The 14,531-nt window shown below is 48.8% G+C and overlaps 3 protein-coding genes across 3 annotated transcripts; 2 read left to right on the top strand and 1 right to left on the bottom strand.

Annotated features, from left to right (window-relative positions):
• Positions 1-402: 402 nt before the first annotated feature.
• On the top strand, positions 403-3,922 carry L228DRAFT_255373 (DNA repair and recombination protein RAD26; the record flags this gene model as incomplete). The annotated part of the gene is made up of 3 exons (XM_018333885.1): positions 403-535; positions 701-908; positions 962-3,922. The coding sequence occupies 3 exons, from the start codon at positions 403-405 to the stop codon at positions 3,672-3,674; spliced, it is 3,054 nt and encodes a 1,017-aa protein (XP_018189633.1). The 3' UTR covers positions 3,675-3,922.
• A 108-nt stretch (positions 3,923-4,030) lies between these two features.
• Positions 4,031-7,842, bottom strand: L228DRAFT_252568 (DUF1740-domain-containing protein; the record flags this gene model as incomplete). Its single annotated transcript, XM_018333696.1, has 3 exons — positions 4,031-5,095; positions 5,166-5,526; positions 5,579-7,842. 3 exons carry the CDS (start codon positions 7,840-7,842, stop codon positions 4,031-4,033), a joined length of 3,690 nt encoding a protein of 1,229 aa, XP_018189632.1.
• Positions 7,843-8,165: 323 nt separating this feature from the next.
• Positions 8,166-14,417, top strand: L228DRAFT_244950 (hypothetical protein). Its single transcript, XM_018332048.1, has 10 exons — positions 8,166-8,694; positions 8,758-11,353; positions 11,411-11,638; positions 11,694-11,978; positions 12,028-12,313; positions 12,369-12,472; positions 12,525-13,169; positions 13,226-13,588; positions 13,639-13,783; positions 13,838-14,417. The coding sequence occupies exons 1-10, from the start codon at positions 8,318-8,320 to the stop codon at positions 14,233-14,235; spliced, it is 5,427 nt and encodes a 1,808-aa protein (XP_018189631.1). The 5' UTR covers positions 8,166-8,317; the 3' UTR covers positions 14,236-14,417.
• The last annotated feature ends 114 nt before the right edge of the window (positions 14,418-14,531 follow it).

Raw genomic sequence — 14,531 nt, 5'->3', positions numbered from 1 at the left:
AACCCTCAATATCATCAATAGTACATAGTATGCATACCGGCCGTTTAAATAATTAAAGAGACAATTGTGAGCACTTCAAAACGGAAGGATAACTCGATATGTCGTGAAAACCAAGTAGCATTGTATGTCGTTGTAATTGAAGAACAGTCACATGATCGCGCGTCGCTACGCGAATCCCGTCGCGTCGTCTTCCTTTGAACTGGTTGCGTATGAATTTACACGATTGTCATGCCGATCTACGTACCAAGATACTTTGCGTATCTGGTAGCTCATAATGCTTCTGTGGGTGTGAGCTGTATGTGGAGTGCGACGTTGTCGTAGCGGAGCCTGTCCTTAGGGAAGAAATCGAAAGAGGCCGGAGAGTTGCTCCCTAGCCTGTGATACTGTACCTACTCCGAAACCATGTGGATGAAGCCCTTCAAGCCGCCACTGCTCCGCAAGCCTGGAGGTTCAAGCACGAATATCCATACTAGCACCAATTGCGATGCAGATTCTAAACAGAAACCGGGATCTAGTGCAAATATAGGGAGGCAGAGCATCAGACCTCCCTTATCTCATACAAGAAATGGCAGTTTCAGGGTTGGCACCCAAAACAGTGACCCTCATCAACGTGCACTGAAGTCACAGCGGATTGGTTCTAGTACGGAGTTTGATTCTGACTCTGAATTGGGACCACCGTCCAAAAGGAGAAAGACCATAGGTAGCAAAGTTGATGAGAATTTCGAGGGAGAATCTCGACAGCAGAATGAGCATAGTGGGAGAATTGAAGAGCGGAGAAGTACAACTGCTGCCCTTGGAACAAGCTCTGCTGCGGCAAAATTCACTCCACCACTACGCGCCAAGAATAACAGCGACAATGCTGAATCCAATGGCGAAGCGTTTCAGGAGGGTTATTATACAGTGCTGTGGTCAGTCCCGCCAATCCCCTTGCTCAATCTCAGCTTGCATTGACATGATGCAGGCGCAAATTTACAGCCAAGAAGCACAAAACCTGGGACGGAGACGGTGTACTTTCTGTCCTAGGCGGCTATGCAATTCTCCAGGATGTGTCCGGCCGTGATCTCGGAAAGGTCCAATGGAACGCACCCCTTCTTCCTGGATCCACGCTGTCGATATCTGGAAAAGATGTCGAGGTTGACACTATCATAACAAAGCAAGATTATCTTGCTGGTAGACCATTTCTAAACAATAAGAAGCCTACTATGATTGTCGAGCCACCAAAACCCATAGTCGTCCCTTCACCAAGACTGAACATTTCGAAAGAAGAATCAACGCCAAACCCCAAAACTCGTGCCGTACCGCGTTCTGCTGGAGTGGCTGGGCAATTCAAGAATCCGCTGCTGGAGAAGACTGTCCTTCCAAAACAGGCCGGGGATGATCCTGTTCCTCGCCATGACCCGAATCAACCTGGAGCCTTGGTCATGATGCGCCCGCCAAATGCGCCGAAAGGTCAGCGCATCGTGGATGTCATCGTGGACCCACTGTTAACGAAGCATCTCCGGGAACATCAGCGCGAGGGTGTCAAATTTTTGTATGAGTGTGTCATGGGGCTGCGAGAATTCGACGGTCAAGGGGCAATCCTTGCAGACGAGATGGGTCTTGGAAAGACCTTACAGACAGTCGCCCTCCTTTGGACCCTGCTTAAGCAAAATCCCTTTTATGACGCCCCGCCAGTTGTGAAGAAAGCACTTATTGTATGTCCTGTGACGCTTATCAACAATTGGAAGAGGGAGTTTCGGAAATGGCTTGGTAATGAGAGGATCGGCGTCTTCGTCGCAGATAATACGAAAACCAGACTCACCGACTTCACCTTGGGAAAGAGCTACAGTATCATGATCATTGGCTATGAAAAGCTCAGGACCGTTCAAGAGGATCTTAAAAAGGGCCATAATATCGACATTGTAATAGCGGACGAAGGCCACAGACTCAAAACAGCTCAGAACAAGAGCGCCCAAGCGATTGATTCTCTTAACACTTCGCGAAGAGTCATTCTCTCGGGCACTCCAATTCAAAACGATCTCAGCGAGTTCTTCACCATGGTCAATTTTGTTAATCCCAATGTTCTTGGTAAATACACGACTTTTAGAAGAGAATTCGAGGCACCCATTCTCAAGAGCAGACAGCCTGGCGCATCAAAAAAAGATGTGGAAAAAGGTGAAGCAAGGAGCGAGGAACTAGTCACTACAACCAGCACGTTTATTCTTCGCCGTACTGCAGAGATTCTCTCCAAATACCTTCCACCAAAAACTGAACATGTTTTGTTTTGTCGCCCAACTAAGGCTCAGGCATCAGTCTACCGCTCGCTCTTGTCTTCTCCAATGTTTGGATCCATACTCGGCAATGCAGAAGCATCTTTACAACTCATCAATGTGTTGAAGAAAGCTTGTAACAGCCCTAGTCTTCTCAAGGACAAGAAAGTTCAAGATGCTTCTGGCTCTGAGACAGACAATTCACTTATGACCTCATTGCTCAACTGCATTCCGTCTGGTCTCTTATCCTCTCCGGCAGCTAGCGGAAAGCTCCAAGTTCTGGATAGCTTTCTGTATACGCTTCATTCGAAAACACAGGAAAAAGTCGTCATAGTATCAAACTACACCTCTACACTTGATCTCATTGGCATGCTTCTCACGTCCCTCTCCTACTCTTTTGTCCGATTGGATGGGTCAACGCCGTCTTCCAAACGACAAGACATTGTCGACACTTTCAACCGCACCCCGCCCTCTGTGTGCTTTGCATTTCTTCTCTCCGCCAAATCTGGCGGCGCAGGGCTGAACCTTATTGGTGCCAGCCGTCTTGTTCTTTTCGACGCGGACTGGAATCCCGCAACCGACCTTCAAGCCATGGCACGTATTCATCGTGATGGCCAAAAGCGACCATGCAGAATCTACCGTCTGCTGACGCGCGGTGCTCTTGATGAAAAAATATATCAGCGCCAACTCACCAAGCAGGGCCTCGCGGATTCTGTTATGGATAATAAAGCTACCGCATCGAGCTTCACCAGGGAAGAACTCAGAGACCTATTTACTCTCGACGAGACTTCGTCCTGCCAAACACATGATCTGCTGGATTGTTGGTGTGAAGGCCGAGGTGGATCCACTGCTTCAGAAGCTGGTCCTTCACCCTCATCTACAGATGATAGCCATGCTGCGTCCCCACAAAAATCAAGCACTTCAGAAGTCGCAGACTCCGATCCCGATGAATCTTTAGAAGACGAAGAGCCACAAGCCAACGATCATGCCAACTCTGAAGATTACCTATTCCAACCAACCCTCCTCAAAGCATCCCAAGTCAACATGGACCTCCAAGAACGCCGCATCCGCTCCACCCAGCGCCTCGCACAGATCAATGCCAAACGGTCAAAAATGGAAGCCCTCATGCAGTACGCGCATATAGACGTGTCAAAATGCTCTCTTCCTGTCACTCTCCCTGACCCTGTCCCTCACTCTGGCACTGGCACTGTCACGGACTCTCCTCCGTCTCCGTCATCATCTTCTACCCCTTCGTCCCGCACTCTTCTTCAATCCCTCATAGACGATGACGTGCTCTATGACATTCTCAGCGAAGAAGGAAATCGTATATCATTTGTCTTCAAAAGGACTAGCATGGCGCCTCCTCTGACAACATCGATGGCTGAGCAAGCCGCCAATGATGCTGTGGCAAAGGCAGCGAAATAAGCTGTCTCAGATCCGGGTTCATCAAGTCAAGGAGTTGGATGGGAGAGGCACCTCAAATCTCTTCTAGATACCGATCATAATATGTCCTGCATGTAAAAATGACTTTCTGTTGCTAGAAGACAGCGAATGCATCACGGCAGGAGTTCTCTAAGGCCGTTTAGATAGTTCATCTTGTAGATTAAACCGGTTTTTTTACTTCATTTGCTTACACTCTTTTCAATGAGAATCATCTAGGTATCAAATAAACCACGGCGCTTACGTATAGAAAGACTTGATTAACCATCCATGAGCAACCATGCTAAATTTACAAGAAAATAAAATGTTAAAAAGGAGAAAACGAGCTTTGGGATGTAAAATTACTCCCAGTTATTCTCTCCCTCATCGTCCTTCCAGTGGGACGTCCTGACTCCACGACCATTTGAGTGATGCCCGTCCAATTCCGCTCGGGACTTTGCCACTAGCTCTCTAGCTTCATTCACACGCTCATCATATCGTTCCAATACGTCTTCCAGATCGACATGGACGCGCAACTCTTTTTCGCTGAGAACGCGGTATAAGCCGCGCAAGGCTTCGAAACCTAATGTTTCGCGAAGATGGCGATTGGTAAAGGCCAGCATGACGAGGGGTTTGGCCCACGGACATGCGCGGATGGCGCGATACAGCACATCGGGTGCGCGGGCTGGCGGAGGTGGAGGCGCTTTGCGGGAACGGTAAGACGAGCGGGATTTTGATGAGTGGGAAGAACTTTGAGCAGCCGCTGAGTCTTCGAGGCCATGCCTCGATTTCTGCACGCGATTATACAAATCTTGCGCATGCATGTCTTCGTGGATCTCAAAAGAAATGTATAAACGCCAGAGCGCAGCGCTGGGACAGCCTGTCGGACTGTTGACTGCGTGCTCGAAGACAGCGCGCGTGGTGTGCGCCGTTGACGCGGAAGTTGCTGTTGCTTGGCCCTGACGGCGGCGGACGAGAGATGCCCAGATCTTGAAGAACCACTCGGTGACTGCAGGGGGAGAGGGCGAGGACAAGGGCTGGTGAACGAGCGAGCGAGTCTCGTCCGTAGGAAGGGTATGTGCCGAGTGGTATGTGTGGAGGGTGAGCAAGATGGTGTTGTGTGGGAAAATGGCAAGGGATTTGGCGAGGGCAGATCGAATATCTGCTGGCTTGTAGAGATGTGTATGCTGAGTGTGGTGGTGGAGAAGAAATGCTTGAGATTGATGGAGAAGTTCGAATGCAGGTGACGTGGCAATGTGTGCGTAATTGGAGGATATTAAGCTGAATGCTTCCTCATATGTGGATAATGCGGCAGAGAGGGAGAGGTTGGTGGAAATGTATCGCAGGAGGGCGAGACACTCGATTGAAAGTACAACGTTGCAGGTGTGACGGAGTGTGAGGGCGTGGTCTCGTGAAGAGGCGAGGTACTGTTTGATTGGAGTCAATAGATGGACGGGTCGATGGGCGGGACAATGATGTTTAGAAAGAAATACTTACCCTTTGTGCTTTGAGCAAAGCGGCAGGCTGAGCTGCCAGGAGAACCTTCATGCTCGGTGCCGCGTCATTGTCGGTTGTATTGAATTTCTCGATCAATTTGTTCTCGGGAATGGATAGTATTCGATGCAGAGCTGTGCGGTGGTCACCCGCTTGGAACGCTTCCCATATCCAACTACGCCAGAGTAGAAGGACCGTTTGCTGTCCAGCCTCGCCGAGAGTTTGAGCCATTCCAATGGCTGTGCTGAAGATGCGGTCTGCCACACTAGCGTTGTTCGATTTTGATTCCATGAGAGCGTAGGCGTTGTAAAGACGAAGGCTTGAAGGACGCCTTTTTAGCAGTGACTTGGCTGTCTTCTTAGCGCTGTAGAAAATGTCAGTAACGAGAAGTCTGACTGCAGAATAGGCTACGTTACCTTTGAGGATAATACCGCCACTCGAAACCAAGGTAGTATTCGGCCAAATCTTCATTGTCAGCGCATGCGTCTATCAAGCTTCTCAAGGCCGCGCGGAACCAGTCAATGTTCACTGGCCCTCTATCTCGCGGATATGAAACCTCCCAACTGTTGAACAGCTTAAATGGGCTATCCTCTTTGGCGAATAATGTATCCAAGGACTTTTCAAAAGAATGCGCAGTGAACAGGAAGATATCCCTATTACTGGCAATCCTTGTTTCTTCCAAACCATTGTTGCCCAGCCCGGAAAGGGTTTTTGCGGTCTCATCGCGTCCCAGTTGATAAGACCAGTATGAATTACTCTCCTCTGGCTGTGCTAACAGTTCATTGCGAATGTAGGGATCTCGTTTCCAGGTGACATGCTGGCTTCCGCTATTCAATTGAAGCGGGGGCATTTGGCAGTATTCCAAAAACGCATCCAGTAACAATGTACGATGCTTGTCCTCGGCAAAGAATATCAGACATTCTTGCACATCTGAAAACAAAATTACGCGATAAGGATCATCTTCTTCAACTTCGTCAATGGTGCGAGCCGGCTCTTTGGACTTAAGTTGGTAGATTTGTTCACCTTTTGCCCAACTCTGAAAGATATCCGTGTCATCGATTTCGAGCTGAATGGTGTCTTCTCGGGGTTCCGGGGCGTTTCCTGGATTCTCGTCAAAGTGCGCCCAACCCTGTGCGTCTGGCTCCCCAATTCGGGGCACTTCGCTTTCCCAGAAAGCTTGGAAGGAAGCGAAACGAGCGGTTCTTAACCCGTCCTTGTTGTCTCTAGTTTTTGATGCATACTGCTTTGGCGTGAAGTAGTTGTACTCGAGCAGCGCTTGCCAGATTGCCAAAGAAAGCTCTGAATATCCAGCCTCACGCATGAAGAGAGTAAAACGCAGTACAATATATATCTGTATAATCCCTAGCTCATGCAAGATTTGAGTCGTATGTGGGTCTGCAGTTACAGCCCCTTTGGTTGCCCTTAAACAGTCCGCATAGACATCCACGCAATCCTGATATTTGAAAACCACAAAATTCGTTTGCTGAAAGTCAAGGTACTTGGTCCAGAGGCCAAGGAACCCGGGATTCTCACGCATCACATTTTTCCACTTGACGGCGAGCTTTTTGGTATCCCAAAGTTTCGACCCCTCTTCCATCAGGCCGAGCAGTAAGGTTTCGCGACCTTTGTGCGTTTTGCCCAATGACGCCAGAGCCTTCTCGTACATCGATAATTTAATGTCTGCTGTACTCTTTTGCTCGGCAGACGTGACTTTCCGCCGTTCAGCCCCATTTCTTGCCTCAAGCAGCTGGTCTTGATGATTAATCAGGTCCAGCCATGCTTCAACATTGGTGGGCTCGGAGTCGACTTTCCGAGATAACTCGATAGCACGTTGCTTATGCACGTTATCTAAGTCGAAAATATTTCCACCTTCGTAGTCCGAGGCGCTGCTATCAGACATGTACTCGAGGTCTCGGTCAACGGGTCGGTCTTTAAGTTTCGTTTTCCCCTCAATAGAACGATAATTCTGTGAATCATCTTCTGATTCAAAATCTCCTTCTCCATTATATTCCACTTTCTTTTCGAGAGCAGGGATCCGAGAAAGAGATACAAAATCCTCGCTTGCTTCAAATGCGGTAGTCACACTCGTGTCATTCGAGGGCCGAATACGCAGTTTTCTAATGGGTTTGCGCTCATTTCTGGCAAAGACATATTTCTCTCTCTTCCCATATCCCGAATTCCCTCCCTTCCCAATGATGATGCCTTTGTCAGAACTGTCGTCCCATAAGATTCGCTTCTCCCGGGAAAGACCAAGGATGCCGCCATAACCAAAACGATGGTACGCCGGAATGTTGTATCGATGAATAGTGCCAAACGTCAAATTGCTTGGGTCTCCCCTGCGATCGATAACGAAAATATCTGGACTGTCGTCCCAGGGTAAAATGACGGGCTCCGAAGAGAATGGCTGCTGGGATTCGATGAGCGCATGATCATCACTTCTTGGGCGTCTCTGGCGACGTCTGTGACGGTCGTGGTGATCTCGGCTTCGTTTTCTCTTGTGCGATTTCCTCTCATGTCTATGCCTTCCGTGGTCACGATCTTCAGATGCGTTCCCACTGTCCGGGACTGAGCTCAGAGCAGATCGGCGGTCATCGATTGGAGGCGTATGGCTGATAGTGGTGGTAGGCTTCGGCCGGAAGCTTTTGAATTTCGGTATACTTTCATTATTTGTCTGCGACATGACTGCGTTAGTTAGATAACTGATGTTAATTTCAAAGCCATTTTTCTTTTGGATTACTCACTCATAGACCATTCAATCTTCTGGTTATCTGCTGGGTCATTGAAGCTATATGTTTCTTCGGGAAACTAATAAGACCTAACGCGCTACAGTGATGCGTCGGTAGGGTCACCGTAATATCTGCAACCCAGAACTCAAACGGAAATATCCGATTGCACAACGAGAGGAAATTGTAAGCGATAAGATGACTAAGACCTTAATGGTCTTCACCTGGTCCCGGGTAAAATTGCCCGATGAATCTTTTCGCAGTGACGGTCTTCCTCGGTCTCAGTCGGTCTTTACAGAAAATTATCGACAAGCTGTTGACGCTGTTTCCACAACCCGCGTGTGTGCCGCATCGTTGGGGAATAATTTTCTTTGAGCCATGTTATAGACTTTCATTGATTCTCTGTTTCAAAAGCATTTTAATTTTTCCATAATGGCGACATCTTTGGCGGCGCAGCTGTCTCAAATTGCTGCAAATTCGACCAATTCTCTTAATCTCAAAGCGCAGAAGACCGCCCACTCTCAGTCACTCTTATTCGAGCCAAGAGATGCGGCTACTCAGGATTTCGATACTCTTTACCAACTCTGTTTGGAGGGATTTCAGGAATTATGCTTGCTAGATCCGCGATTCATCGTTTTCAGTCGCAGCATTTTCAGTGAGCAGAGCAAGAGCGAGGATCGCACACAGATGACCAAGGCGCAAAATGAGGAGTTGGACAGAGTAATCGAGGACTTTCTGGGCCTTGTTGGCGGCAGGCTCTTGTTGAAGCCCGCTGTAAAATCCGTCGAATGGCTTGTGCGAAGATTTCGGTATGTTTAACCCGTGAATGTTTCGAGGCAATTTGGGGTATTTTTTTGTTAACTTCAGAGTAGGGCGCATGAATATAACACTTCGTTCATGATTTTGACCTTCCTGCCGTATCACAGCGCTCCCATATTTCCTACCTTACTGTCGATCCTACCATCAAACATCTCGCCGACCTTCAAATTTCTGCATCCATACATTAATGCTCGAGCAAACCCGGCCCGACACGCGATTGTCTACACAACAACAAATAATACTGCTTTCTGCATAGCTCTGAACACATATGTTTTACAGGTGAGCCGAGCTCGCCATCAACACCATGCCTTGCTCTCGTTTTGGGCGAGCATTATGACAGAAGCCTTGGCTGGCATGCTCGATTTAGCTCGCTCAGGCAGGAAGGGCGTTCAGAGACAAGCGGAGCAAGATGTCATAATCAGGATGCTACCGGTATTGAATGAGGGTCTCGCAGCGAGCAAAGCTCCCGAGCTACAGCTTGGATGCTATATGCTCGTTACTGTTCTGGCAACAAAATCGGCTCTCGAGGACAAGGTCCTTGCTGGATTGATGGAAGCAGTAGTGGGCGGATGGACAAAGGACACCTCAGAAGCTGGCTTGGTTTGCTTGGCAGTTCTAGCGCAGGAAAGCCGCGCCGCAAAGTTACCAAAGAGTGTTGTCAAAGAAGTTCTGAAAGTGTCTTCGTTGGATGAACATCTGTTAGCAATCAGTCGGCGTTACCGCGTCGACAAGCTTGCCTTTGGGCTAAGTCTCGGCGTCTTGCGCAGGCTAACAAAACCGAAGAGTTATGAGGGGCTCGTGTTGGTAGAAAAGATGCTCGAGGCACGAGTCCTTGGCGACTTGCAAACCTCGATTGTGATAAAGTCCATATTTCTTGCAGCGCAGCAAATCGATTTGCAGTCTGAGGACTACGCCACCATTTCAGGCCACATTGCCGATCTTCTGAACCGCTTGTCCAATTCAAAAGCGGTGGGTCCGAACATGAGGAGAGCACTCAAGGATTCCAGCATAGACTTGGACCTCCTTGAGATGAAATTGCAAACCGTTCTTCGTCCGGTGGATGACGCCGATGAACAACCTGCCATCGACGATGCTGGTGATGTTCAAATGCTGGAGGATAATTCTGACGCAGATCAGCGTCACTTTGATGCTGCTTTGGCTAAGGTACCCAGCCGCACAGTTGATGAGGTCTCGTTTCTATCTCATTCAAAGTCACATATTTTCGACAGCCTCTTGCAGGCTTTCTTGCTAGCCGGCAGTGATATTGGTCGTATGGATGCTTTCGCATCGTTGCCATTGTTACGGAAAGATCTGGCCCTCCATGAACCCCTATTTATCTCATTCTTCATTAAGATCTGGTGCGGGCCGTATCCCGTAATTTCCCGGTCAGCTGCCTTGCAAATCACCAACCAGACATTAGCGGTGGCGGACAATAAGGCCACTACAGACTTACAAGCTGTCATTCCATATGCACTAGCCGCATTGGCCGATCCAGCCGACAGAGTTCGGCGTGCAGCTGCAGAACTAGTCAATACGCTATGCAGCAGCTTTGAGAGCGGGGAACAAGATGGAAAGAAGCGCAAGTTCAGCAAGGTCTGGGGTTTCGATGACATCTACGGTCAAGGCGAGGAGACTAAGCAAGTAAAATGGCTCTCGGCGGAAGATGTTGGTCGTTTCTTGAAGGATGTGCTTTTGCCAGGGTTGGAAGAGTGCATTCTGGACAGGACTCAAGTTTTCAGACTCCTGGAAACTGCTCTGGGCGTGCCATCACAATCGAAGCACACTGTGAGCAAAATTGGGGTAAATGAGCTGAAGGCCTCAACTAGGAACGCTTTCATGTCTTTCCTTGGCAGCCATATTATGAATTCCCCGCTCTTTATGCTCAAATTGCAACTGCTCAAAATGACACATGATGTTGCAAAAGTTGGGACAAGCTCACGGACGAAGATGCTCCTGCCTGTATTGAACCAGTGGGCAACAATGGTTTCCTCTGACGCTGCTGCTGCTTGTAACGCGGAGCAGATTGATCTGGGCGACATGGAGGAGCAAATGGCCGCAATCATCTCAGCATCGGATCGTGATGGCCTTTCACTTTTGCAGTCCATCGTCCGAGGCAATGTTGGGTCACAAAGACCCACACTCGTTAAAGCGCTGCTAGGGCATCTTCGCAGCATGTGGGTGTCTTTGAAACCGGAGGCGATGTCGAACGTCGCCGATTTTCTCTTAACCTCTGCTTTGGATGTTCAGGACGCCCCTTCTGAAGATTCACAATTGACTCAATCCGAGGTTTCGGATACCTTGCGTTCGTTGCAACTCCCTACGCATGTCCTCGCTTCATTTCTGAGCCAATTGCCCACTGCGGCTGATGTACAGGAGAGATCGTCCTCGAAGCGTCGCCGGACGAGTCATAATGGCATGGTCACAACTGGCGGCGCTGAAAATGGCGGCGCGGCTGATGCCATACGGAATATCACTTTCGTGCTCGAGCTCATTGACAATTCTGAGCCTCGAAGTCACCCGCAGCTTTTGAAGGCTCTCTTTGCTACCCTCGGAGAGCTCCAGCACTTTATGGCCCAAACCCACTCAGAGCTGCCTTACCTCCAAAACTTGATCTTGACCGCATTAATCGAGATTGTGGACTATTTCAAGGTAAGAGCACGAAATGAAGACCCAATACCTTGTCTCGTACTGACTAATCATTCTCAGGAGGATGGTGCCAAGATTGAGCCGTCGGCGGTTAGAGTGGATCTTTTGGTCGACTGCATTAGGACTACAACAGCTCCGCAAGTGCAAAGCGCAGCTCTCCTTCTCGTGGCCAACCTTGCAAGGGTGGCGCCTGAAGTGGTCCTGCACAGTGTCATGCCTATCTTCACCTTCATGGGCGCGACAGTTCTCCGGCAGGATGATGAGTATTCTGCACACGTAATTGATCAGGTAAAGATTTGATATTCACCATCATGCAATTCATAATTCTAACTTGAGTTGATAGACAATTCAAAAGGTCATCCCGCCACTCATAAATTCCCTCCGGAAAGAGAACGAGGACGCTGTTTCCGGATCGTCCGAGCTCCTTCTCAGCTTCGTGGCAGCCTTTGAGCATATACCTGCTCATCGTCGAACACGACTTTTCCGGTCGCTTGTTGAATTGCTCGGTGCCGACGACTTCTTGTTTGCTATCCTGTGCATGCTAGGGGACAAATATGCGTCAGACCCCAAGATCTATGAGTTTGCTGGAGAGCTTGCAGGGCACTTCGGTCCTACCACGCAATTGATTGTGAGTATTCTTCAATGGCCGAGGAAATTGACGCTAATTTTGGATTCAGACTGGAAGGAAATGCTTGGGCCTTATTGTGGATATGATGCAACCGGACCGTAACCTTTCCAACATCCTCTTGGGTCTACGTGAGAAGGGGGAACAACAAATTGAAGATACAGTTGAAAATAACCTACGACTTCTCAGTCACCTCCTCTCCCAACAGCGACTAGTGTTGCGCGTCGGCCGAGTCTTAAGGGCCAACGAGACCAAGGCTACAGAGCTTCGAAACGTCTTTTCTCAACTTTTGGAAGAAACTCTCGGGCTCATTGATGGATTGCGTGCCCATGAGAAGCGTAGGTGTTTCGGGTGGGCATTCTAGGGTAATTGGAAAGTGCTGACATTACCTAGTACATTCATCCGCTGGTGACGTTCTTGAGCATCTACTTGGTCTCCTTTCAACACCGGAGTTTATTAAATCTATTGGTGACTTGTTGAAGCGTCCTGATGATATGGTAGGGAAATCCCTTAGCCTTTATTTCTTGTTGCAACACTAATCCCTTTTAGCTTCGTCGCAAAATCCTTAGGTCCTTTGAAGTCAGGCTGCGTAATGAGAAGCGCGCCGACCAGTCATCTAGAGAAGCTGTTCTTGGTTTCCTTCCGCAGCTGGATAGCATCGTCCAGGAGTCTGGAGACATTGCTCTCAGGCGCACAGCCACTACGTGCATTGATCAGATCTCCGAGAGATATGGAAAGACAAACCCATCTGCAATTGCCAGTAGCGCAGGTGTTATTGCTGGCCCACACTGTCTAGGCAGTAGCGACACTCAGCTCCAGAGAATGGCACTTCTTTGCCTTGCTTCGATGGTTGAGGTACTGGATTCAAGAATCATCGCCATTCTTCCTCAGGCTCTGCCAAGTGCGCTCCGCCACCTGGAAGCTAGCTTGGAGCGCGAGGAAGGTGAACCGGTACATGACGCTGCCTACTTATTCTTGAACAGCTTGTTCGAGCGGGTACCATTTATGGTAACTGGCGGATATCTTGATACCATCTTTAAGTTGTCTCACAAATCTGCTGAGTCGGACCTTACCCAAGAGGCCGATGAGCACCGAGAGGAAGTTCTCCGCTTTGCGGCTAAGCAGCTTGATCCAAAAGAATGCCTGGCAGCATTGGAGAGAAACTGGACCAACGCCGCCACAGCTGGCCCATTGGTAAGTAGTAAACGCATCCTAATTACTCGACCACTCCGTTGATATCATATCTGCAGGCTTTGCAAGAACACATTATGGTGTTGCGCACTACCGTCGAGAGTCACTCTAAAGCTGTTATTGTCAAAAATACCAAGCTTCTGAGCAATGTCTTTTTCCATGCTTTCGATCTACGGCGCCTTCATACCATCGAGTCGTTTGCTGAAGCACTAGACGATGAAGACCTCGAAGATGCAGAAGCCGCCGTGTATGACGTCGCTATCAAGGCCATTCTGAAGTTGAATGATACCACGTTCCGCCCTCTCTACCTTAGCATGATTGAGTGGGCTTCCAACGGACTTCCAAAGAAAGACCACGGCGGTCGGGCTCTCCGGCTCACTAGCGTCTACGGCTTCTTCGCCACCTTCTTCGGGTCTCTTAAGGTGAGATTTGCGAATGTCAATATGAAGAATACCAATCTAATGTTTCCTAGTCGCTTGTCACGAGCTATGCTGGCTATCTCATCGAAAATGCTGCGGATGTTCTCAATTCGACGTTGGCTAAAGACCCCAACTCTCGGGCTTTATGGCTCAGGGTCCTGCACACTTTGCTCCCAGCTTTTGAGCATGACCAAGACGGTGAGTCATTTCCCTCATCGTTCAATATGTCTACATTTCCTAACGATATTACAGAGTTCTGGCAAGCGCCGGCTCATTTTAATGCTATCTCAGTACCTCTACTTGCTCAACTCGGTAATGCCTCTGTCCTTCCGGTGACAACCGAAGTCATTCCTGTGATCAGCGAACTTGCCGCTGCAATCGATTCTGGGGATCATCACAAAGTCATGAATAGTGCAATTCTCAAGCACATGCGCTCCGATGATGCCCAGGTACGTCTCGCTGCGGTCAAATGCGAAGCTGATCTTACAGAGAAGTTGGGCGAGGACTGGCTTACTTTGCTGCCTGAAATGCTTCCCTTTATCAGCGAGCTCCAAGAGGATGATGACGAGGTTGTTGAAAGAGAAACGCATCGGTGGATTGTCAAGATTGAAGGTATTTTGGGAGAAAGCCTTGATGCGATGTTGCAGTAAGCTTGTGAGAGTCAGATTCGATCGCTTTGAGACATGGGGCAGATTTAGACACTTGGAACGTCATTAAGATCTTTTTTTTTGTTTCCATTGTAAAACACAAGGTGTATAAAGGAGACGGAGTTGCGGAATCATTGGCATGTATCGAAATAAAAAGCAAGTGTCTCCTTTCGATAATCAACCGATATTATCCAATTCCAGTTGATGGACCCTGAATATGTGATGTTACGTAATCATGCGTTGCAATGTCGGACGGAGTTGCTTGAGCGCCGATGGTCCCTATCCAGGCATCCGGGGCA

The sequence above is a fragment of the Xylona heveae genome (genome assembly GCF_001619985.1).
Source record: "Xylona heveae TC161 unplaced genomic scaffold L228scaffold_3, whole genome shotgun sequence".
Classification (NCBI taxonomy): domain Eukaryota; kingdom Fungi; phylum Ascomycota; class Xylonomycetes; order Xylonales; family Xylonaceae; genus Xylona; species Xylona heveae.
The sequence above is the reverse complement of the archived record's forward strand: the minus strand, read 5'-3'. Positions and strand labels throughout refer to the sequence as shown.

Coding starts and splice junctions, on each gene's coding strand:
- L228DRAFT_244950 (XM_018332048.1), top strand. CDS start 8,318: ATGGCGACATCTTTGGCGGCGCAGCTGTCTCAAATTGCTGCAAATTCG. Junction 12,473..12,524: donor TGAAGCGTCCTGATGATATG/GTAGGGAAATCC, acceptor AATCCCTTTTAG/CTTCGTCGCAAAATCCTTAG. Junction 13,784..13,837: donor TTTTGAGCATGACCAAGACG/GTGAGTCATTTC, acceptor ACGATATTACAG/AGTTCTGGCAAGCGCCGGCT.